At 36.8% G+C, this 27,310-nt stretch overlaps 1 protein-coding gene across 1 annotated transcript in view; it reads left to right on the top strand.

Moving 5' to 3' along the window:
* LOC129242456 (ammonium transporter Rh type B-B-like) overlaps positions 1-27,310 on the top strand; it is a 74,722-nt gene that overhangs the window by 14,979 nt on the left and 32,433 nt on the right. Inside the window, exons 2-4 of the mRNA XM_054879101.1 lie at positions 4,994-5,162; positions 11,810-11,975; positions 19,623-19,884. Coding sequence (XP_054735076.1) covers positions 4,994-5,162; positions 11,810-11,975; positions 19,623-19,884 — 597 coding nt within the window. The remainder of the gene's footprint in view (positions 1-4,993; positions 5,163-11,809; positions 11,976-19,622; positions 19,885-27,310) is intronic.

Here is a 27,310-nt window from a genome sequence, read left to right as displayed (position 1 = left end):
AACTAAAAACCAGTAGCGGGGCAGTAATTATTAACAATTAGGAATGCTACATGACGTGCATTTTATTTATTTATCTTCCTTATATTTTTTAATTTTTTCATAAAAATAAATAAATTGAAAACCTCTTTACATCTGGCTGGGTTATAGTAAAAAAAATTATTTGCACATATGCCTGGTGGTAAAGCTGATGATACTATATAACTCCCAAAATATAATACTCTCTTTTTACTGCTTCTTGACATTGTGTATGAAACACATGTAGAGTAAATATTTTTTTGATTCTCGTTATCCACAAAATTATAATGTTACTGCTTCACTGATTACGAAAGTTTTAGCCAAAAATATCGCGCGATAATAAAAAAACGATAATTTTTTTTAATTCTTCTTAGCCTGCAACTTCACGCACTGTAAATAAATAATACATAAATAAATAATTGGCGCATACACTTCTGTGAGGTGTTTGGCCGAGCTCCTCCTCCTATTTGTGGCGTGCGTTTCGATGTTGTTCTTTATGGTTTTTTTATTAAAAGCCTTTTCTTGGCAGAAATACACTCGTAGGATTTCCATATCCAGCCGAGGGGTGACCGCTATTAAAAACAACTTGTTCTATCATTTTGCTGTTTCATGCACGGAGATTCGAACATTCGCACTCCCCGAATGGTATATTAGCTCCGGGCCAACCCATTCGCCTGCGGCGAGCGCACTTTCATAAACCTCTAGCACTTATTTGACTAACAAAATGTAATATTGCGATGGTGAATAACCTCAAGACATGCTAAATTATATTTACGATAAGATAATCGCTACTGTGTGCACTAAAGGGTAGTTGTAGAATTATCGAATCTACTTAACACATGGGCTGAAATGCCCCTTAAAATTTGCTTTATTTTCCTCTGTGAACAGCCAATGGTCGCTGGAAGCCATTGTTTTGATTGACTTGTGACACGGTGCGTTGTCTGCGATCATGATTCAATTATTAAAGGTTTGCTCACTAGTGACATTCGGTTTTTGACACTCCCTTACAAAAGATTGTATTTAAGAAGGTGAATAAAGTGGAACAAATTAAATCCTTTTTGGTAAAAATGGTAGCAAACAAGTATTTTCTTACTTAAATGGAACAAACTGTGAACGGTTTAAAAAATTAATTTGAATATATTTGAATGTACAAAATTATACAAATAGAAGTTATTAGCAGAAATTGCCAAGTCTATTATTAAAACTAGAGATTATTAGATTAGATTAGGCTGATGGTTTTTTATGAGAAACTTTTTCATGCCCGGTACTGTGCTCTTCTAAGCCTCCTATTGACACTTTATCCATCCATAGTAAGGTGGGCTCATTCGAAACAATGTTTGACAATCCCAACTTTATTATAATTAGGTATGCAATGTTATCGGTCGAGCCGGGACTATCCAATTATTCTCCCTGTCGTAACTCTTTGGGATATGCTAGCTCTTTGGAAAACATGAATTCCCTCTAAATCAACACATCACAAGAAATAACGCTTGGTAAATTCTCCACTCATCTATCTTGGATTACGTCAAATACTCTATCATGTCCTGACTTAAGTGGTATGTATTCCATGCCATACTACCATAGTCCTGAACATGCCGATGAAACTCTTGAGCGAGTTGTTGCTCGTAAGCAGACCATTTTGAAAATGAAATGTTTTTTCTACAAATTTTACTTTTCCTCCACTTTTACTAAAAATATCTAAAGCTAGCAACTCAGTGTCTTGCTAAGGGAGCCGATTTATCAAGAGGGAACGAAAAAGCTGCTTACTGAACAAATCTTTTATTATTGAATCATGTTCTGCGATCACGTTTGAAATAAGCAAACTATCGTTTTATTGTTGTCTCTGATGGAGAGTCCCCATAACACTTTTCAAGCCATTGCTTTGCTTGAACTGTATTTTTTCCCATCATTTAAAATAACTAGTAGTAACAAAAGTAGCGTCACTAATAGCATCATGAAATTTTAACATCTGTCTTCAACATCATAGTACTGATCTCCTTAAGTACAATACTATTTCCGAATGGCTTAACTTTAAAGCCGAGATAAAAAATTTGAAAGCTTAAAAATATTTAGTGCTTATTTAACCAATTTTCGATACTACTTTAACATCATGCATAGCTTAAAGGGTCTTCAAAAAGGCACACCGAGATGTTGTTTTAAAATAAAACATGAACAAATTTAGATTATTTCAGATTTCACTATTTTTGTTCAAAATAAGGCTATTAACAAATATACAGTCACTCACACCTTATTTAAAGTGTTCTATATATCATAATATTAGCGAAAATGGAAAAACAAAGTATACAGATATTTTATATATTTTGTTTTATTTCATTTCTCAACATAAAATACATGAAACTGTTCATAGATTTCATGGTAATGCACAAAAACTGACAAATAATTTACGTCGTATCTGTATCAAATGAGGTGTGGGTGACTGTATATAAAAAATTGCATCATTTAAATATCCACCATGAGCACGTTCACAGGTAAAATCCGCCAAACAGTCGATTTATGAGAGCCTCATTGTTGAGAACGTCGAGATATCGATGTTAAGGGAGGTTCAACAACACTTTGGGTTATAGTAGCAATATTCTCGACAGAGAGTCCAGGATATGGTCTGTCAGTCTTTTTTCTATAGCCTCCAACACCAGTTTCTTAAAATGTTTTCACCAACCTTTGAATCAGACAATTATTTTCACCAACAAAAACTCGGACTTTGTGTAAAATTGTGCATCTAAATTGTACGAATATCGAAGGAAAAAAATTTTTTACCGTCTAGTAATTATTCACGACTGACTTATATGGGCGCCACTTTTGAAGGACGCTTTATAAGTACATTCTACATTCTACGTGCTCTATCTATACTAATATTATAAAGAGGAAAACTTTGTTTGTTTGTTTGTTTGTTTGTTTGTTTGTAACGAATAGGCTCAAAAACTACTGAACCGATTTTAAAAATTCTTTCACCATTCGAAAACTACATTATCCAAGAGTAACATGGATTACATTTTATTTTGGAAAAAAATAGGGTTCCGTAAGATATTTGGATTTTTCGGACACAAACTGGAAAAAATCTTATATATAAAATAAAGTCAACTTTTTGTGTGTGTTCGCTAACCGGCCGTGTCTGTACCGAATTAAACCAAACTTACACACATTGTTAAGAAGGTATTGAAGATGGTTTCCGTATAGTTTGGATACCTATTGGTGGATAGGGCTCGAGATATTGGTCAATGTGGGTATCAAATGGAAGCTGTTGGTGAATGCTTTAGTTCAGAGTATTTTTCATGCCGCTCCGTGACTAGGGTCTCGAGATAGAGACCAAAACGTGGACCCTAGAATGTGTTTGTACAATATGGATATCAAATTGAAGCTGTTGGTGAATGCTTTAGTACAGAGTATTTTTCATGCCGCTCCATGACTGGGGTCTCGAGATATAGGTCAAAACGTGGACCCGGGTAACCTTTGGATGTGTGTGTACAATATGGGTATCAAATGGAAGCTGTTGGTGAATGCTTTAGTTCAGAGTATTTCCATCCGCTCCGTGACTAGGGTGTCCAGATAGAGACCAAAACGTGGACCCTAGAATGTGTTTGTACAATATGGGTATCAAATGAAAGCTGTTGATAAGTGCTTTAATACGGGGTAATTTTCATACCTATTGATGACTAGGGTCTGGAAATATATGCCAAAACGTGGACCCGCCGTGTCTTTGCACCGAATTAAACCAAACTTACACACATTGTTAAGGAGGTATTGAAGATGGTTTCCGTATAGTTTGGATACCTATTGGTAGATAGGGTCTCGAGATATAGGTCAAAACGTGGATCCGGGTAACCTTCGGATGTGTATGTACAATATGGGTATCAAATGGAAGCTGTTGGTGATTGCTTTAGTTCAGAGTATTTCCATCCGCTCCGTGACTAGGGTCTCCAGATAGAGACCAAAACGTGGACCCTAGAATGTGTTTGTACAATATGGATATCAAATGAAAGCTGTTGATAAGTGCTTTAATACGGAGTAATTTTCATACCTATGGATGACTAGGGTCTCGAGATATAGGTCAAAACGTGGACCCGGTAACCTTCGGACGTGTGTGTACAATACGGGTATCAAATGGAAGCTGTTGGTGAATGCTTTAGTTCAGAGTATTTTTCATGCCGCTCCGTGACTAGAGTCTCGAAATAGAGACCAAAACGTGGAGCCTAGAATGTGTTTGTACAATATGGATATCAAATTGAAGCTGTTAGTGAATGCTTTAGTACAGAGTATGTTTCATGCCGCTACGTGACTGGGGTCTCGAGATATAGGTCAAAACGTGGACCCGGGTAACCTTTGGTTGTGTATGTACAATAAGGGTATCAAATGAAAGCTGTTGATAAGTGCTTTAATACGGGGTAATTTTCATACCTATTGATGACTAGGGTCTCGAAATATATGCCAAAACGTGGACCCGCCGTGTCTTTGCACCGAATTAAACCAAACTTATTATTGTTAAGTAAGTATTGAAAATGGGTTTCGTAAAGTTTGGTTGTAATTCGGAGCAGTGGCAACGGGTACAGCGTTCTTTTGAGCCAGCCATAATGTCGCTTACTTTTTTAACGCTTGGGGCGGAACTGAACTGTCAAATTGACAGTGTTAGTTACAATGTGTCAATATTTCTTTCTGATTTGGATGCCATAAGGAAAAAACGTAAGTGCAACATGTAAAAATTGTTTGTGACTTTTTTTGGAGTGGATTTTGGAACAGTGAATAATTTCTTACGAAATTTGAGAATTTAATGTGAAATCCGAATGAAAACCATATATTTTCTGTTCTAAACCACATCTATTCTATTTTAGTGTGCCCAGCGAAGGGGGCCGGGTTTGCTAGTAGTTAATATATGTGTTTGTATATGACTATTAGTAATATTAATTTTAAGGAATAACTGCTCAAACATAAATTTGAAACATTTCTTAAATTTTTTCCCCAACAGCTTTCCAAGATGTGCAAGTGATGATCTATATTGGCTTCGGTTTTCTGATGACTTTCTTGCGCAAATATGGCTACAGTGCAACTGGTTATACGCTCTTCTTAGCTGCGTTAGTCGTACAGTGGTCTATTTTGGCGAAAGGATTCTTTAATATGGAAGATGGAAAAATTAGGTAAAACCAAGTACTTGTTTGAACTTATGTTTCAAAATTTCAGACAATGCAACAGGAAATTGATAATATTAAATCTTAGAACAACGTGGCGCAAAATTAATCAAACTAGGCACCGTATACAAAGTAATACAACACTCAAAATAATTTTTAAATTTAGTAAAAATGTAATTTTTTTTTTCAAAGTGAAACTTGATGATTAATTTTGCGCCAACTTGTATAAATTAAATCATTGATCCATATATCATTCCATATCACATTTCGACGCATAAATACATTATTGGTTAGTGCTTGTACATACGAGTATATTTCTCATCATATGATGACCCATGTTGGACTTTGAAGTCACCGAACACAAATTTACTAGGCTACAGCCATTGCTCTGACAAAAAGATAGATAGATTTATCAGGTTTGCTCTTTTACTATAGTGCAAAAGAAAATTGTGAGGGGGACTTCGGCCGTCATGTCACTTAGGAGATTCAACGCAATTGTGCAGGATCATGGTGAAAAGAGTTCAAAGTTGAGCTCTTTAACATACCGTTACATGCGAAAAAAACTAACCAATGACAATTCGTTGACGTATGAACAACGACTGATTCGACGAATGTGTAAATGTATGTAACGTTATCGTGCCAAGGCGAATTGAGTACTGGAGGTGACGCCATCAAAAAAAGATTTGCTTTACTGTGACGTCAGCTCCCTTCGCAAAACAAAACAAACGAACAAAACAAACTAAACAATATTGGCACGTTGTTTCACTTAAAGCAGCATCTTCATAAACTTTATGTAGCTCTCGATGCGCTTCTGCCGCCGGTTTTTTCGAATGAAAGAGGAAAATCAGCAGTTCCCGCAAATTACGATTATTCGGCACAAATTTAGACTTTTTCACAAAACCAAAAGTATATGATACGAATACCAAAACAAAATCACTAATGTGTCGAAGCAGTTTGTTTACCATATGTCTAAGCTTGGTGTGTGACGTTTAGGTAAAGTTAGAATCGACTAGCACACACTGCTCCCAGCGGGAACTTAGTTGTGCACCTAATAAAACTAAACAAACGAATGCAAAAGAAGTTCCGTGTGTTAAATTGTTAAAGCACAAATTAATATAAATCCTCCAAATGCAGTTTTTTGCCATTTTATGCGGAAGACGCCGTGGGTAGAAAGTATGTGTGTGTGCGTATAATTTCTCGTGTCTGGCTGTTTCCATTGCCTTCGCCTACTCTTCTTCTTCAACAACAAGTAATTCCCCTTCCCTTTGTTCATAGATGGACTCTTACAAGGCGACGAATTCGGAAGGCGCAATCTCTTTCTCTATCATTCTTGTTATCGTGCAGATTTCGGCTGGCAATTAGATTGTTTTAGTGATATACGAAAACAAATCAATACAACCTTTACTCATATTACTGCGTTGCTATCTGAGCAACGACTGATTGGACGAGTGTGTGAATAAATGTGAAATGATAATGCAGAATCCGGCTGCCAAATCCCAAGTGCCATGGCAGCCAAGGCTCCTAATCTATCAGCCTTGCTACACAATTACACTTAAGTTCATTTTATTAGCTACTTTAGCACAGCAAAAATACAACTATGAATATGACGTTTGTTTACAACTCATTTTCTGTGTTTCATATTTAAAATGTAATAATGCAACCGCGTAACCGAAAAACCACTGAAAAAGTAATCACTGGAGCAGGACGGCAACATTTTCCAATACATAAGGCAATTTACTTTTTATGTTTGCCAAATCAGTTATCTTTTTGCAAGGCTGCCGCATAGTTATACAGGACGTTCAATAACGGTCCATCCATTCTATTGCTATGCAAATCTACGAGAATAATTGCTCTGATTCTTGAATACTACTACTCCTACTAACGGGCGATTTTTTAGCTACTATCTTTTTAAACAGTTGGTTTGAACAGCTGACGCACGTTTCGTGTTTTGTTTCACTGTCAAACATCTTTAGTTTGGTCTATAATTGAACCATTCCATTTTATGGTCAGTTTAATCGACCCGCTGAAGCGGCTATTCGAGCTACTGTGACTAAATTTATAACCAAATTTACATTACTGGACATCAAACCACCAACACGCTTACGTAGCCGAAGATCCACTTTTTTATCGAAAAATTGTGTTCATTTTTGGATCAATAGGTACGTAAATAAGCAGAATTGTCGATTTTGGAGTGAAGATCAGCCAGAAGAATTGCAAGAGCTTGACTGCCCAAAATGACATGTGGTTTCAGCAAGACGGTGCCACATGCCACACAGTACGCGTAACAATGACTTGTTGAAAGGCGAGTTCGGTGAAAATTTTATTTCACGTTCGGGAGCTGTCAATTGGCCACCCAGATCGTGCGGTATAACGCCTTTAGATTATTTTTTGTGGGGCTATGTTAAAGCTCATGTCTATTCAGACAAGTCTGCTTCAATTAACGCATTGAAAGACAACATTAAAGAATTTATATGTGAGATACCGGTCGAAACATTGGAAAGAGTATGCCAAAATTGAACTAAGCGGATGGACCATTTGAAGCGCAGTCGCGGTCACCATTTGCATGAAAAAATCTTCAAATATTAAATTATATGGACTGTACTATCGATTTAAATAAAAATCTCAAGCATTTTTCTGAATTTACGTATGTTTTTTTGAAAAACGTTCCTATATCTCTTAAAAAATCACTCTTTATATACACATTGCACCACGAAATCGAGTTTACTTGCGCGAAAATTATTTCAGTTTATTGCGCAACGAGTGATTTTTGATTCTTGATCTCATCAACACTGGTTAATATAATAAATTTTACAAAATACTATTTCTCCAAATTCTAAAATGAATCGGACATTGAAAAGCCTGAACCAAATTTGTCTAGCCCTTGTTAATTGATTTTGGAAAATTTTGAATTTACATATTGGAAAGTAGATTGCAAAGGTAGTGCAATGAATTGCTATTTTCAAATGCAATTTTTGGCTGAAGTGTAGAGCCTTTAGCAAATTCTGTGGCCTTCTTTTGAGTGTGCATTTTTGGTAAGCCTTAGTCTTGAGAAGCCTTTATTTTTTATATTTTAGATGAATTATTTATAAATTAATCGAAAATATTATGAATTTAATTGAATTGAATAATAGTGCGAATTTCTTGAAAAATTAGGGTTATATGCCCATAAAAATGAAAAAAGTGTTTAAGCCGTTTTTAAGGAAAAGTCCTTGTATGGCAAACTTCGTATTTACCCATAAAAACGAGTAATTTGTATAATGTGAACATAATATTACCCGCAAAACTTTTTTTATTTATAAATTGTTATCTTAGTCAATATTAATAGCAATTCAGCTTTGGTTGTATTCCTGCGGCAATTTAAATGAAATGGAATGAAACGAAGTGAAATTTGTTGGAAAATCTGCGGTAAATAACGAAAAGGCTAAAAAATAAAAAGCTCCCTTTGCAAAGACAAACTATCGCTAACGACGGAAAAGCAAAAGCTGTTGTTGCATTAAATTTGAACTTCAAGTAAAGGACAAAAAAGAAAACATGGAGAAACAAAACAAAAAATATTGCAGACACGCCGTCCCCATATACAAATCACATCTATATGTAGGTGTGTATGGGCACGCGCAAGTATGTGGAATGAAACGGAAATACAATAGGTTCTGTTTTTATGCGGTAGATACGTTCCGCAAGAAACAGCATAAAAAAAAACAGCATAAAAAAAGCTACTAGTTCTATAGTAAAACTATATATACGTTTCAAAAGTGCTAAAACCGCATAAATCTGAAATAATGTAATAAAATCGCATAAAAAAGGGCATTAGTCCCATATTATAACTATAGATACGTTCCATAGACCGCATGAATCTGTGATGAGTTTTTACTTAGCTGGTTTAGAATCTTGTTTATATGTACAATTCCCGATAGGTCGACATGCATTTTGTAATTAAAAAAAAACCGCACTATTTCAAAACCGCATAAAAAAAAGCCGCATAAAAACAGAACCTACTGTACATATAAATGTTGTTTTATTGTAAGTTTTGTAGATAATGAAAATTGCAAATACAAGCGCAAGAAATATAAAGACACATCAGTTAAGCCAAGGCTCTAGACACGTTTTCATTTTCTGGTAAAATCCAAAGCGCTTTGTCTTCATACACGGCATTGTTCACCATTTTCATTTTACCTTCACAGCAAGTCTATTAGTAGCAAGAACAGGTGCACATGCAGTGGTGCAGGTATCCCCACAGTATTTTTCAACTGTTGCTCCTATCGCTTTACGTAAACATGGGCATTTCCATCATGGCAAACTTGGCCATCATACACTTTCAAAGTGAATAAACAACTTAATTTAAAAGGTTTTTTTTTGAAGTGAAAATTTTAATTTTGACAATAGACTTAACTTATAGCTCTTAATTAGCCCTATAATTTGTTCTACAGTTGATTTTGGGGCAATTTTCCGTTTTCTAGATAATTACAACGGAACAAAAACAGAAGTGGTTTTCGCGGCCAACAATTCAAACCCCGATGTCAGCGAACCTGAGTCAATATTTAAACTTGACTAAATTTAGAATATTGCGCATCTTAGCAATGGTTTGAATTCTACTAATAAATTGTACAAACTTTTTTAATAAATTTTAATCAGTGCGTTGCATGTCACACGAGACAGTTTTTTCCAGCTTGACATTTATGGTGAGCATTTCATGAAATTTACTTTTTAGTAGTTAGTTATTTGAAATAGTACCAACTAACTAATAAAGGGAATTTCAATTTAATTATTGAACTCATAGAAATGAAGTTTATAACTATAAACGTTTATGAAATTATATAATGGCTGCTTTTTAGCTGAATGGGAATTATCGATATCGTAACTATAGTTTGACAACTAAGACTGACAAACTGTGTTTACATTTCCATTCGGTAAGGTTTGGTAAGTCATCATAAATCGTCAAATGCCAGAACAACGCTTGCAAAGTTCATAGAGCGAAGTGTTGAAGAAGAAGTCGAAATTTCGGAGAGGCTTACGTGCCTATAAAATGCAGCTCGTGCAAGAATTGAACCCAAGTGACCATTGTTTGTGTCGCATATTTGCTGATTGGACTCATTTAGACTTACTATTCAAATTTATTGGAAAAAGAGGCAAAAATTGGATTGATCGAATGGACAATATGACTTGTTGCCGCGGCGGAGATATGCCGGATATCATATTTTATTTATTGCAACATTCAGTATTTTAACATTCAGGAATACTTGTACTTAAAAATAAGACATTATACTAGACATGCTTGAAAAGCACCCAGTGGTACAGCCATTTGTATGTTCTTGCATAATAAATGTTCCTCTTCAGCCTGTGAAAGGAGACCGGATTCAGAGTTATTTCTGCAATTAAAGGGTGTGGGTGCGATTGGGAAAAGAATCATTCCAAGTGTTTTCAATTGGAATCTTTGGAGCATAAGAGGTATATGCCTTAGGTTCATATCGGTTTTAATAAGGCTGTGTAGAGTGAGATCTTGCTTTTGAGAGGAACAAAGGAAACATAAAAATTTCGATTAAGTAGCCAGTATAGATTAGGGTTTGAGTTTCATGGAAGTGCAAATGCTTCGAATAGGTGTAAAAGTTCCTTCAACTGGTTTTATTGTTCAATCTTCTAATCATTGACTTAAAATATCAAGTCCTTTGTGTAGTTTAAGTAAAGCCTTCTAGGGGTTAGAGACATTTTCGAGAACAGCGGTGTCATCTGCAATAGCTGCGACGATAGTTTCCTCAATGGCTGGTAAATCGAGGGCATACAGTGAGTGTAGGATTGGGCTCATTATACCGCCCTGGGGTGCACCAGCTAAACTTTCACAGAATTTAGAGTGTTCTTCGTTTTGCTTAACAAAGAAATTTCGGTCTTTGAGTAGGACTTAGATAAAATTGTAAAAATTTATGGGTAGAGTGTATTTTATTTTGCATAGCAATTCACCATGCTAAATACGATCAAAGGCTTGGGATATGTCGAGAAATGCGGCTGTGCAAAGCTTCTTCTGCTCAAAAGCTTTGTGAATATTATTTACTAGCCTGTGTACCTGTTCGATGCTGCGGTGTGTCTTTCGGAAGCAGAATTGCTGATATCGAATTAACTTTTGGTTTCAATTCAATTCAATTTCAATTCCGAGCCTCATTCTTTTGAGAAAGAGGTATTCCATAACTCTTGAGGCAATGCGCAATAAGCTGATGGCGCTATAAGATCGACCATTAAACAGTTTAAAGCCATTTGCCCAAAAAATTTTCGAAAAAAATAATAGATTTCTTTTTCCTCAAACTAATATTAAATTTGTTTACATTGTTTCTGTATGAAAATATTGTAACTTTTAATGTTTTGTCTGCTGTGGACCTTTTGATGGAATTGTCCACATCTACTTACATATTTCTATAATTCTCTGTCTATCCATGGTTTTACCTTTTCAACGTTATAGACTTATAGCATCTTAACTATCACGAATCTCTGCTTCACTTTCTTGAATTTCTTTTTCACTGCTACCCCAATCAAGATATGCCTGCAGCTTTGACATGGAGTTTTAAGATTTTGTTTTTATAAATCATTCCTTCTGCTTTCATTATTTTCTAATTCTTTTTACAAAATTCTTTAAATATGTATGTATGTATGTATACATTTTTTTCTTGCAGCTTATCGCTGGAAAACATAGTCGATGCTGATATTGCAGCTGCCGTTCCACTGATTAGTATGGGTGCATTATTGGGACGTACGACGCCCATTCAACTGCTATTCATGGCAATCATTGAAATAGTGCTATTTGCAGCCAACGAATATGTCGCATTGAACCTTTTTAGCGTAAGTAAATGCTTATGATTTTGAAAAGACTGTTTTTTTAAAAAACACTAACACTTTAGGGTATGTATTGTAGAAAACATTATGAACTATCTGATGGTTTTCACCCAAAAATATGTACATAATTCCTTTGAAGTTTCCACCTTTAGAAAAAGTGAAACGATATGCTTTTGTAGAAAAAACCAAATAGTGAGCGAACTACGACCACATGTTTTAATTTTAAGGATTTCTAAATTTGTTGTACAATTAAAAAAAAAGCAAGGTGGCGCAATATTAATCATTCAATTTTAGTTTTTGAATATCTATTTTACTAAATCACAGAAAAAAAGTTTTTATTTCGCCCTTTACTCGATCTACAGCTTGTATGTTTGTATACTGCAGCTACTAAGTTCACTAGTATAAAATATGATTGGCGTGCGACACCATTGGCAAAAGTTATAAATCTTCCGATGATTCCGAGTGATTAATGTTGTACCACCAGAATTGGTTTTATCTCAACTGCAAAAGGTATAAGGGCCCATTAAATTAGTTTGTAGAAAAAGAAATTCATTATTTTTGCTAAAATGTTTGTGAAAATGGTTTTATAGTCCATCTTTAGCTTCTGGGCGATACTACGACTACTAACATGTCGGTCAACTTCGATTATTTTTGTGATTTTATCGACATTTTCCACGACGGGCCAGCCTGTGTGAGGTGCATCATCAATATTGCCTGAACGGAACCGACGAAACCAAAATTACCCTAATTAGCTGTTACAGTGTCGGCAACACCATTCACACTTTCAGCGGCCTGGCTTGCATTTTCTCATTTATCGCCTTTTGTTGACTTTCATTGTTAACAGCCTGTAGCTCACAACTGAATGGAATAAACAAACACCAACAAAAGAATTTGTTTAGTGTGAAATGTCGTCTTAACAAAGAGCATAAATTTTAAACTATTCTAATCCATACTTTACGAGATATCGATCACAATATCCATCTACCGAGAAAATACTGGATTCCTTTTTCCCCAAACCCTATATTTATGTATACATATATATACAATATATACCTTTATATGTCCTATATACATATATAGGGTGGGCCATGTAAAATTTGCTTTTGAATCAGCTATAAAAAAAAACGAATTAATATTTTTTCAAACTTTTTTATTTTATTTTGAAGATTGAACATTGTCATTTATGAATAAAAAATAATATCGTTGAAACGACTGCCACGACTGGCTTTACAGTAGGCCATTCGATCAACCCAATTTTTAAGCACATTTTCGATTGTTTGGGCTCCAATTTCATGAATGGCAACTTCGATTTCGTGTTTTAAAGCATCAATCGTCTCTGGATGGTTCGCATAGCATTTGTCCTTATCGGCTCCCCACAAAAAATAGTCCAACGGGCTTAAATCACAGCTCCGAGGCGGCTAATTGATATCGGAATTTCGGCTGATTATTCGGTTTTCAAAAACGGTAGCCAAAAGTTCGAGTGTAACTTTGGCAGTGTGACAAGTTGCACCGTCCTGTTGAAACCAAATGTCGTCCATGTCATCCTCTTCAATTTTTGGAAACAACTCGTTGAGCATGTCACGGTAACGCTCGCCATTTACTGTAACCGCGGCTCCTCGCTCATTTTCGAAAAAAAATGGCTCGATGATGCAGCCAGACCAAAAACCGCACCAAACAGTGACTCGTTGTGAATACACTTTCAAACTTGTTTTCCAAACGCTTTTGTTTAAATCCATTTCTGTTTCTGGCATGCAGGACATCTATACCTATAGTACCTTTGCTCACATCGGTCGTTTAAAATTTTACTTTTAGTTCTTTATTTCTATTGACTCGATTTTTATTAAATAAAATAGTCACCTCTGACTCAGTTTCAAATTTATTTGGAATCAGTGATATTTGGCTTTGTTTTAAGAACATATCATTAACAATAAAAATGCATTAAATATTTCAGTATTTCCTTATCCGCAAAACTTTAAATTCACGTCAGACGCTACTAAACACTAAATCCCCACACACGGTTTCTATGTATTCCAAATCCGCTTAACTGAACGCTTTATGAGGAGTACACATACATAAATATATGCTTCTCAATTCTAACATATAAAATAATATCCCAATGAGAAATATTGTAGTATCCCACTTATTTTAAATGAATGCAAGGATTTGCATGAATAGGTAGAAGGTATGTTATACATCGGTTAAGGAAATATTGGAGCTACATTTAAAAGGTTGTAACTTTGCATTTTAGTATATTAAAAGTATACGGAGTAATTTTAATTTAAGAGACCAATATAACGCCACTATATATCTTTTGTCACTCATCTCCTGTTTCCGTAAAATGTTTGCTTTCAATTAACGTGGGGTGATACACTCTCCTCATTATTTTAAATGAGAAGAATGACGATCAAGGAATATGCACCATTTACACAAGAATATGTGTCGGAAAGGGCTAGATTTCTGCGTAGGAAATTCCAGAATTTTATACAACAACAATCGTAATATCAGAGTTGTTGACAATACTAGAAGATTTTTGACAAGGTATATGCATTTCGAGTCCATTGAGGAAATATATACAGAGAAATTGGCTAAAAAGCTTTGATTGCCATCACTCAGTTAGCTAACAGAGAATTTTATATAATTGGAAACAGAAAGGCAGACTTAAAAAATATAGTTAGAATAATACTAGAGAAAACGTAAGAATGCTAGCCATAACCAGTGTAAACTTTAATCTGGTCAGCCAACGTATAGAAGGTGATGAATGCGCAGATAACTTAGCTAAAGAGGGTTTCATAGATTACACCTGTTTCGACACAATAAGATTTCGAAATCAATGTATTTCCACATATTGACGTTTCTAGTGTTTCGATATTTTTAGAACTACTGTGGTAGACGTTTGTTAAAACGTTATTCCTCCTGTAACAAAAAAAAAACAATATACAGGGTTTGATTGAAAAGTAATGAGCCTTATTTTTTTAAGCAGTTTTATTAAACCTTTTGGCTTACACAACTAATATTCTTCAAACTCATCCGCCAGAATCGGTTTCAATTCAGCTGTCACATTTTTTTGGATCGCCTCGCCCTGCACATTGTAATAAGTTAAATTTAACTCTTCACTGATCTCACGTAGACTAGCACGACGGTCAATGTTCAAAAATTCACTAACCCGGTTGACATCTTTGTCTGTTTGCGTCGTCGAAGGCCTTCCAGATCGCTGTTCGTCATCGACGTCCTCCCGGCCTTCCTTGAACGACTTGTGCCATCGTTTTACCTGGGCACTGGACAGAGATTGGTCCCCGTAAGCCTCCTTGAGTAGCCCAATGGTTTCGGTACTCGTTTTGTTTAGCTTTACGCAAAATTTGATTGAGTAACGTTGCTCCATTCGTCGCTGCACTTTCGCCACTGCAAAATCCGATGTTGACTGCACCGCTGTAGCCAGCGAACTGGGGCCGTTTTCTAGTGGAAGGGGAAGGTCCAACGATAATTTTCCCCCACCAGCCGATTCGGTTGATCGCTTGGCAGACGCTCCGCGCCGGAAGGCTCACTACTTTTCAATCAAACCCTGTAAAGTACCCTGCCACAGTGCTACGTTGATTTAGCTTCGAAATAAGAGAAACAAATTCCTCCATAAATTCAAAAAATGTAAAACTTCAAATTTCTTTGCCCTGTATAAAGAGTATGATAAGAAATTCGTGTGTTTGGAAACATTTTTACACAGAAACCACGTTCTTAGATTCGAAGTTTAAAATCTAATCGAAAATAGTTTTGGAATTTTGTATATTCAAAGAAATCTCTTTCCAATATTCCGTTCGCTCTTTTTTTTCGGTGACAAATCTGCTAATACTCCAGCCGATGCCGCTAGTCTCTTTGCTGCGTTCTTCAAGTCCAATTTTGCATCGGCCTCTGACAGCGAAGAAAAGGGTTTCTTCAATATGTAACCATCTATTGACCCCCGGCAAGCTGGTATTGTCCACTGAAGATGTCTTTAGAGGCACTACTCGAATTAATTCTTCTACAAACACTGATGTTGATGATCTGTCTGCGGTGTTATTCAAGCAGTGTGATTCTTTACTATACCCTCTGCTGTTAATCTTTAGCAAATCACTAACATTGGGTACTTTTATTGATGCCTGAAAATTGAATTTCATTTCACCCATTTTCAAGAGGGGTAATAAAAGCAATATTAGTAACTACAGTCTTATTTCAAAGCTTACCGCCGGTGAAAAGCTTTTTTAATGCATCATCCAGGACAAATTACTTTTACTGTCAAGAACATAGTGCATCCAGCATGGTTTCTTTCTAGGCCGCTGCCTTCCAATCAGGGCACCAGGTTGACACCGTTAATACCGACTTATCTAATGCCTTTGGTCGGGTTTTCCATATAATACTAATAAAAAAATTAGCCTGCATTGGATTCCACTAAGCCTTCTTAAGTTGGATTTCGCCTTACTTGAAAAATCGCCATTGTTTGGTCGTCGTCGACAATGTTAGGTCTTCCTTTCGTTGCTTGCTCTGGGGTTTTACAAGGTAGTATTCTTGGCCCGCTTCTTTTTGTTCTGTTTATCAATGATATTAACTCTTGCTTCTCGTCAGTAAGATTCCTGCTTTATGAAGACGACGTTAAGATTTATTCGACGATTATTAGCTCCCTCGACTGTGAATTGATGCAAATTGATGCGTTTGTACGTTCCAAACTAGAGTATACATCATTCATTTTTCATGCTGCTAGAATTGAACGTATCCAAAAAGTATTCCTACATATCGCGTTGTGTAATTCACGCATTTTGGATACCATCCCTGCATATGAAACGCGATACTTATTGATCAACTTAAAATCATTGCAGAGCAGGAGAATAATCCTATCTTTATCTTTCATTTTTGACTTAATCCGTGGTGCTGTTGACTGTCCGGTGCTTCTTGAGAGAATTTTCTTTAATATTCCGGCCAGAGCTCTGCATAGGTTGGTCTTTCAAAATCCCTTTATGCTCAGAATGCTCCTATTACTATAACCTTAATTGAGTTTAATAAAATCTCTAAATTTGTTGAGATAGATTTTTCATTTTCAAAAGAGCACCTATTAAAATCTTGGAATATTTATTATAAATAGTTGAACTGTAATTTCTTTTTTATTGCCTATTAACCTTAAATAAATAAAATAAATAAATATTATGTCCGAAAACTCACTTTTTTTTATCTCAGACAAGACACAAAAATAAAGGAAATGCGTATCTTTAGATGATACTGTACAAAGCCTTTTCTACAGTATTGGCCAAAACTAAAACACTCCCCTGAGAGGATTTCTAACAATGCTAAATAATTCAATAAAAACCACGTGTAGTATTGTATATTTTTGTACCATCGCTATTAAAGCATAATAAAAATTTTCAACACCTTTAATATAAAAAATAAAAATTTAAAATATCCATAGTTCACAAAAATGAAATTGTCAAAGCTAAAACAATTTCAATGTTTTTTTTTTTGTAATGTCATACCTGATTTGTTGTTGAATTCTTTTACTAATGATAAAAATGTGAAAATTTAGTATCGTAGAACAGTCCATAAGGGTAACACAATAATTATTTAACAATATTAAAAATGCCGTAGTGGAGAACATAAGTTTTGTCCAATACTGTATATCTGGTGTTTGTAAGGTCACGACTTTGAGAAAAGGGAGAAAAGCACCCTGGAGTTGTAATTGACTAAGCAACAAAAAGTCCACTCTACTTCGCTCAGAGAACAGCGCTTATCTTCTAAATTTTACCCGACTTATAAATGTATACAGAGGTTCTTCATGTGTTCAATTAACACTGTGGACGTATTCCCAAGTTTAACCGAACCTGATTTTTCTTGCTAGCGCATGTATTTAAATACCTCAAACCCTGACAAAATATACTTAAAAACCAAATACTAGCCGAATAGGATATAAGCCTTCTCAAACTTACGTCGTATATATGATAAGCTTTAGATCAATATGGTTCTATATAGACCTATATGCTAATCCCAAACATCGGAAGGTGGTTAAGTCGAAGCTATGGTGAGCTGAACTTCCAGTTAATACAATTTCTGACAAGTCATGGTTGCTACCAGAAGTACCTACATTGCTTCAGGGTACGTGAATCACCTTTGTGTCTAGTTATCCTTCAAAAGGAAGGCGCAAGGCAAGTGTTTTTTTTATGCCAACGATTTGCGACTAGCAGACGTAATTCAACCGCATTTTCAGAAGACCCAATAACACTAGAAAACGTGGTCGACATAATGATGACTTCAAAGTATGCGTGGGGCAAGATTTCGTCGGCAATCAGCGATGTACATCATGCTTTAAAACACGCGGCTGTATACGAGGGCAACTAAACATACGATACTTGACAGAAAACAGGCTCTCAAGTCGACGTGAGACAAGTATAGTGGGAGGATGTGAACTGGTCCAACTGGGGTGGTTCCCTTATCCAATAGACATAACTATGGGAAGATTAGGGTACATACTACTTTTGACGGACTGCATGAGATTAGTAACTGGTATAGAGCCTAATGCTCAACCGCCTCCCGACGATTTGCTTAACAGTAGTACCGGGAGGGGATCGTTACATTGATGGTAGGTAGCGTACGTCCTGATATTGTTTCACAAATGGAAGCATCTACAGTTTTACGCCGCCTCCGAATGACTGATGGTTTCTGTGTTTTATAAAAAGTTTTTTCATAGTGAAATACTCTCCGAGGTTTGTCATTGCCTGCTGAGGAGTGACCGCTATTAGAAAAAACTGTTTCTATGTATCACTTAGTGTTCCCTCTCCCAATAAAATGTTATATAGTACAACGAGTACTTAAGTAAAAGAACAGCTTTCGCATTACACTTCGAGACAGTTTTTTCCTATAGCTCTTATTTCACCTATACCTTCCACTTGAACTACCAATTTTACCCGCTTAAACTTAATTCAAAATTGACCACAGTTAAACTAGTACTAGAAAATTTACATTTAATAAATGTGCCTTTCCTACTGGGTACTTAAATACACTTATTTCATTTTACACGCACTCACAAGGTGACCGCTATATAGTGTGGCTTGTGCTTGGCTGTCACTCGGTTGGTCCAAGGAGCACCCACTGTGGGCACGAAGCCCCAATGATTTTTTTTCTACTAGCGCTAAATGTTCAACATGCAAGGCAAAACTTCCGAGTGTATTTCTGCGGTGAAAAAGCTCCTCATAAAAATTCTTCTCCACTCGTCATAAGGTAGTAGTGCCCACCATTTTTTAGATTACTTAAAGCGCATACCACAAACTATAAGTAACAGCAGCTCGGTCAAACACAGAGAAAATAATAATATATATACACCAATTATATAAAATATGTACATACTTACAAAACTACTAGATGTACGTAATGGGATATATTTATAGTTTTTATATAACAATTGAAACGTGAGTATATGGCCCAAGTGTATATCGTTGAAAAATAAAATAGCCAAAGCCTTTACAAAAGCGCTTTGCCGCATAAAGCTGATGAACAGCTGCTACTCATAAAATAAGCTGTAACTTTTCATTCTTCTTTTAGTGCGCAGCTTTTACTCACCATTTGTAAGCACTTTCCTTACAAAAAAAATCTAATTTTCCTTTTCTGTTTGTTTCGGTTTATTCTTCCACTTCTCACCCCCCACAGATAAGTGATGTCGGTGGTTCAATTACAGTGCATGCATTCGGTGCGTACTTTGGTCTGGCTGTGAGTCTGATGCTGCGCCCTGGCAAGGACCGGAACGAAGCGGGCAAACACGAAGGAGCCAATTATACATCAGATATCTTTGCCATGGTCGGAACATTGTTCCTGTATGTGTATTGGCCAAGTTTTAATTCGGTGTTGGCCGATGGCAGTGGTCAAGAGCGTGCCATACTCAACACGTATTTATCATTAGCAGCGGCAACAGGTAAGCATGCAAAAGTACCAGCAACACGAACAACATGAACAATAAGTAGGTTTAAGAGCATACACGTGAACAAGGACAAGAGTAAGAGCACTTAAGTTCACACTTACGCATGGGCGTATTAAAGCTAAGTTAACACTTGTTGCATAAATATGTATTTGCACAGATTTATTTTAACTCTCATTGTGTGAATGGAAAAAACTCTTAAGCGTCTTTGGGACTTTTTTGTTATATAAGGTCGATAGTGCGCAAAGTAACAATAAGTGCCTGGTGCTACCTTCGTATTTTACTTTTCGGATGTGAGAAGGGCACGTATTAGTGCTTTTAATTTACCTTAAAAGTAATTTATTATTATTGCTTACTCCAAACTTAACTAACTTAAACGTACATCTAACTACGCAAAGGATGTACGACATCGGAAAGCGGCAATCGCAACAGACATCCAGATGATTTGCCAGTCAACTCCCATTCCTGCTCTCAGAGAGTACTGCCCAACAATCCGGCCTGCAGGTGCACTGGAGCAGCATTCATCGCTCTTTACATACCGCCGCCGCAGAAGAAATCGAATTTCGGCGAGCCCGAAAAAACAGAGGATTTCAAGAGCGGGGCGTTTTTCAAAAACGGCGGTCTGGTGACTGACATCCAGACACTTCTCGAACTTGCTAAATAGTGACAACTGCGCATGTCATAGAGAATGTGAAGATTCCCATACCCTGAAACGCACTGTCGTTCCGTTACCCGACCATGACAAGGTGAGAATAGCGATAACGGGGCTAAAGAACAACAAACCCGGCGGTGAGTAGCTGGTACGGTGCATGCGTCAGATGAAAGCATACCTTCCGATTGGAATTTAAGTGGGCTCTACCCAATCCAAAAGAAAGGGAATTCTATAAGCAGTGCCAATTACCGCGTGATTAGTATTCGATTATAAATAGCGCCTATAAGATTCTAGTGAGCGTACTATATTAAGTGAAAAGCTGAATGTCACCATCAACCAACTGAAAAAAACTCATCAGTGCGGCTATGGCTAGAAAACCTGCAATCGATCAGATATTCACAATACGGAAAGCCTTTGGAAATACTAATGAAAGGAGAATCGACACGCACCTTTCTTTTGCTGCGATGTCTGAACTTGGTGTACCTTCAGAACTAATGCGGCTATACAAAATAACGTTACTCAAGCAGCGCCGACACAGCAGACACAATTGGAAAAAAACCTCTCCGAGCCCTTTTGTACCAAACGAGTTTTCAGATAGAGTGACTCTCTTTAACCTGATCCTGGAAATTTCGCGCGAGCCGCAGAATTTAATCATACAATTGCAGAAATCATCGGTCTTAACAATAATGCAGTTAGTTCTACCTTTTCCAAACTAGATAAAGAAGAGTTTGTAAGAGACTTCGTTTATTTAGGAGCCAGCATTAACGCTGTTAACAATGTCAGCCTTGAAATCCAACGGAGAATTTCTTGTGCCTACAAGTGCTACTTTGGACTAAGTAGGCAATTGAGCAGTAAAGTCCTCTCTCGACGAACAAACCTAACACTTTATAAGGCTCTCATCATGCCCATCCTAACGTATGACGCAGATAACAACATCCAATAAGGCGTCCCTTGCACATTGGCACATTAATAAATACAAATGCTCCGTGTCTGAAAGTATTCGATGTGGTACCAGCTGGTGCTAGCAGAAAAAAACGAAGGATTCTTCTACGTTGTATACTTGAGACTTGGCTTCACTTGGTGTGTCCAACTGGCACCGGTTATAACGAGAAAGAAACGACTGGCGTGCTTTGTTAAACTCGGTCAAAATTACTTTTACGATTATCCCGCCAATTAAGAAGGAGAAACGTAACTATCGGCCTATGTGTAGTGGTTTTTATTATTTAGTAAGTAATAAGTAAGTATAGGGCCCGCCATCTATCGTTATGGATTTGAACTAGGTATTATTTGAAGAATGGTAACACTTAGCTGTCATCTGATTTGACAGAAAATTAGTTGTATCCTTCTACTGAACGAAAATGGTTGGGTATACGCTCAAAGAACGCTGGGAAATATTGCGACATTACTTTGAAAATCATGGTAATGTTGCAGAATGTGTACGAAAATTACGTACGGCAATGGGAAGAAGAAAAGCACCGAATGAAGCGTATGTGCGTTACTTTGCGAAAAAAGTAAGAGAAACTGGGTTGCTTATTGACAAACCAACGCGTAACCGACCAAAAACCGTGCGTACATACGAAAATATTGCTGCTGTGGCCGAGGGTGTTCGTGAATCACCAGGAACATCAGTTCACCGTCGTTCTCAACAATTGGACATTTCGGAGACATCATTGAGACGAATTTTGCGTAAAGACCTTGGTATAACGCCGTAAAAGGCAACCATTTGAAATTTCGCGGGCTACGTACATTCGACTTTCGATTATTATTTTTTTATGTTGGTACACTAGTCACAGTTTTAGCAATATAGCTTGTTGAGTTTGTTTGTGAGAGGGATATATAGGACAAGTGTTCTGCGTATTCGGCGATTTTCTGCCAAGTACCCACATAAAAGGTGTTCAACTGTCTCTTCCTGTTCTATATTCTGACAGCTTCTACAATAGTCATTGGATGGTGCGTGTCCCTATTGTACTGGCAAGTCTTCCTTACCTGACAGTGCCCAGATAGGGCACCTAACAGAATTCGTCCTAATTAGTTTAAGTAGACTCTTAGTTCGACCCATGTTCCATTCGAGCCACGTTTGCCTACTGATAGATGTTTAACTGTCTCGAATTGGAATTAGCAACACTATGTATTAGAAGTTTACATGTTGCCAAGGGCATAGATATGTCACCCTTGCACTGGCTAATTTGGAGCGCGGAACCCAATCTAGTTAACTCCTCTGTCTTACAGTTACCTTTAATGTTACTACGTCCTGGCACCCAGAGTAGATTGATCAAAAGATACTGTGAAAGTATTTTTAATGATTTGTAACACTCTTTTACTGTCTTAGACGAGTTAGCAGCGGTTTCGAGGCTGCCAGACTATCGATGTAAATGAAGATTACTCTAACTCACTCTCGCTTTTATATAGCACTAAAAGGCTTTCTGATATGGCCTGATATTTCGGCTTGGAATACGCTGCAGTTTCGCAATATACACCACCTCCCACTTAATCATCAAGTTCGAGCCATCAGTACATATACTAACCCAGTTTACATTGTTTATTACACCATTTTACCAGCACTCTCTGAATGTAGAATGGAATGTATAAGGCCTGTCTAAGTATGTCTTCATCGAGTCACAAAAGAAGGTGGTTTAAGAGTAGAAGGAAACACCCCAAGTATGCGCGAGTGTCCCCGATATACCAAAAGTGCCAGCAACATGTAGCAACTCCTGGTCTACCATATAGCAACTCAGCGGTATGACAAACTAATTAATAATGGATTTAAATTTAGTTTAGCTGGACTGGTTGGTGCGTGACTATCATTCGAATGTGTGCGGGTTCGAAGTCCGGCCACAAAACATTAAATGATACCAAATGTTTTTCTATACTGAGCTCTTAAAGTGCGGCTTTGACGACTTGGGGGCCTGGTGTTGTCGTGACGGAGTATTCTTTGATCACGTCGATCAGATCTTTTTAGACGAATAGCCTCATTCATGCGGTGGTGCTAGGCAATGTAAAGCTTCTTGTTGACCGTGGTATTCATTTGGAGCATCTTCCAGTGTACCATTTCCACCAAACACATATTATAATCGTCTTTGAATGAAGATCCGGTTTGGCTATCGGCTTTGGCATATTCCTGGAGCCACTCACTTTTTTCTTTGCTTCATATTGATGTATAAACACCATTTCTCATCTCCCGTGGCGATTTGGTACAAAAAGCGTTGTTCACGACCGCGTGTTGTTCGATGACGGGTGAGATGCTGAAAAGCAATTTAAAGGCGATTTTCTTTGTTCTTTTTTTTTTTTGTTTTGGTTTAACAGATGAAACACGCTCTCAATTCTTATGAGCGCAGTTCATTTTTGCGCCAATTCCCGACCAATGATGGTTTGGCGTCAGGTCTCCTTCAAAAGTGATTAAAAACGTTCTTCATCAAACTCAGAAGGTCTTCCAATGCAGGTCGTTTCATCGTCGTCAGAGTCTCCATTTTTGAACTATGCAACCCATTTCCGTGCTGTTTGGTTTTTAACTCCTAGGTATTCCATTTCAGAAAGAGTTCTATAGAATGAATACTTACCCATTTTCAAACTGCAAAGAAATTGCTGTAAAGTACAATGAAAATGTAAAATCGCTATGAACTTATTCTCCAAGAGATTTCGTTTTTTTGTGTTGGAAAGATCAGTGAGATGAACTTGGCTTCACTTGGTATACTCACTAGGAGCCAGTTAGCACGAGAAAGAAACGACTGCCGCGCTTTGTTAACCTAGGTCAAAATCACTTAATTTTCACTCGGCTTACTTTGACTTTGGTCAACTTCCTGTTTTCTTCTTTTCTGGAAAAAAAATCTGTTAAATCCTGTTATATGTCGACCTTTCGAAAATATTCCCATACGCCCCGTGAACTTGATGGTATCGTAGTGAAATAGTATCGCAGTTCTTTATTTGTAAATGAGAGGCAAGAGGATATACTCGCCAATTAAAAATGTGATGACATTAATTAGAGCTAATTTATGAATTTTAATATGTACAAATTTCAAACAATACAAAATGTGATAAAATGAGATGAAAATCGCACTTAGCATATGGTGTCTATGTCTACTATGCGTTTGCACTAATGTATGTATGGGTAAGTTGCCAAGGCAACATGTTAATTAGTGAACAATTCTGAGAAACTTTAAAAAGTTTACTAAAAATTCATTTAACACCTAAACAAAAATGAGCTAGCTTGTGCGAAAATAAACATTTTCCGAACTATTTCAATAGGGTTAATTATTCCACTTATATGCACAAACAGTGCGATTAATAACTATAGAACAGGGACGAATTATTATTTAATTTACATAATATACTTTTTTTATAAAGGACAAAAACTCATATATAATATATTGAAGTTGAAAACTTTGAGCAAAGGACGGATAAATCACAAGCAGTTAAAAATTATCACCAAGCTCTGTTAATGAAGTTTTTCAATATTAGACAATATCCGCGTCTTCCGTATATTTCGCACAAAATGTCTTACCTTCCGTAATAATTTATTTATTTTACATTGTTCGAAATTTCGTCTATAACGGCCCGTTTTTGCGCTTCGGACAATTTTTTTATGCAAGGATGTGAAAAATCAATCACCTACTTTAGTTTTAGAATACCTTTTTTAATAAACAAAAAAAATTGTTTTAAGTAATGGAAATCTTTATTTTTAATTTTTTTGCGCACAATTGCTTGCCTGTTTGTGTACTGCAGCTGTCTAGTTCATAAGTACCAATATGATTGATGTACGACGCCATTTGCAAAAATTTAACATCTTCCATTAAGTTTGTCACTTCAGAAACCGCATTAGGGGCTATTAATTAATAAAAATATAGTAGATCTCTAACAAAGTAACGGCAGATGGTTTTTATGAGGAACTTTTTCCTACCAGATATACTCTCCGCGTATCCATTGCCTGCCGAAGGACGACCACTGTTAGAACCGCTCTTGGGATTTCAACAAGAAAGATGATAGGCTAATTGGCCTGAAGTCCTCCGTTCTCGTATGTGTGGGTTTTCCTACTTTATGAATAAAAACCAATCTTACCTCAGCCCACTTCTTGGGGATGTAACTGAACTGTATAGCCGCCTCAAAGATCAATTCAAGTCTAAGTGCAATTATATATAAATTATATTGAAGGTCAACGGGAATATTTGTAAGGTTGGAACCTATTGCGGGCGCGCTCTGAGCATTCCTCTGTTATAATGCAAATGGAGCCCCCTATTGTATTGGAAAATGGTATTGTTTCTATTACAAAAACAACCTGAAAAAAGCGTCTGCGTCTAGTTCTAACGTTTCTTCACAATTAATAATTGGACTGTTAAGACTCATTCATAATACTTTTCGAAGTCCGTTCGCCTCTGAAGTACTTTTTATCTTCTGACAAAAGATTATCCAGACGATCTTTCAAGCGCAGTTTTGACATACTTAAATCTACGTTGGCAGTCTTTATATTCGTCCTAAGAGTTTGACCTCTACGTTTCATTAAACATAGTCCTGCATCCCTCATCAAGTTTGCTATATCAGTGAATCAAAAAGTACCGGTTTTCTTCGATTACCAAGGTGTAGTGCACCAAGAGTACCTTCCATCGGGCAAGACCGTCAATAAAGAATATTATCATATTTATCAGTTTTGAAACATTTGAGATATGATGTACGTCGCAAACGGCCGGAAATGTGAGCAAACAATTATTGGATTTTGCATGATGAAACGGGTAATCGCATCGAGTCCAATTTTGTTGGATTATTTGACCAAACACCAAGTAAATACCATTGTACAAGCACCGAATTCACCCGATATGGCCCCGCATGACTTCTTTTTGCTTCCTAAGTTGCAGTTACAATTTCGTGGAAAGAGATTTCAGTCGATAGAAGATATCAAAGAAAATGCGACGAAGGAGCTGAAGGCCATCCCTTCGTCGGCCTCGCAGGGGTGCTTGGAGGACTGGGTTAAAAGTTGACACATGTGTGTTGCTTCAGACAGGTCATGTTTTGAAGGAGATAAAACAAATTTGCCTGAAATTTAACTCTGTTTTATTTAAACATTCCTGGTACTTTCTAATCATAGGGTATAACGGTTTCGATTTTCATTTTTTCGCTTCTCGCTGAAACGTTTTTCCCGCACGCTGAAACACGTTTATCATGTGTTTGTAGCACTCAACGTTGATCGAAATAACGTTTCAAGCAGCATTTACAAATGAAAATGCTGCAGGCGAGATGAAATGCAATTCGTCAGATACGACTTTTTTTAACTTATGATCAATAAACGCACTGTTTGGGCTACACAAAATTGACTTTGATAATAAATTTGTAATATTTGTGGAATAATATTAGACTCACTTCAAAAATTGAATAAGTACCCGTATTAGAAATGCACACCACTTTTTAATTTTTTTTTTCAACATAGTCCCCTTTTAGAAAAATAGACTTCTCCCTACAAGATACACGCTCCGGCCATTTTTTAACCTCTCCAAAAAATAAGATTTGTCGAACTCTCCAAACTATGTCTCTGTTTCGCCGATGACTTGCTCGTTTGAAATAATTATTTTTCCCGCGAGCCCTTTTTTCGTGTGAAAGAATAAGAAAAAGTCGCAGATCGGGTGGAAACGGAGGTGCGGCAGCAATTCACAACGCAATACAAGCAGTTTGGCGGCAAAAATACCGGATGAATGTGTGGTGAAACAGCACCTTCTTTTTCGTCAAATGCGGTCATGTCTCCTTAAAATTTTTGTGAAAGCGGTTCAATAACTCACTGTGGTATTGTCC

Source organism: Anastrepha obliqua, chromosome 3, assembly GCF_027943255.1.
Source record: "Anastrepha obliqua isolate idAnaObli1 chromosome 3, idAnaObli1_1.0, whole genome shotgun sequence".
Taxonomy (NCBI): Eukaryota; Metazoa; Arthropoda; class Insecta; order Diptera; family Tephritidae; genus Anastrepha; species Anastrepha obliqua.
The sequence above is the reverse complement of the archived record's forward strand: the minus strand, read 5'-3'. Positions and strand labels throughout refer to the sequence as shown.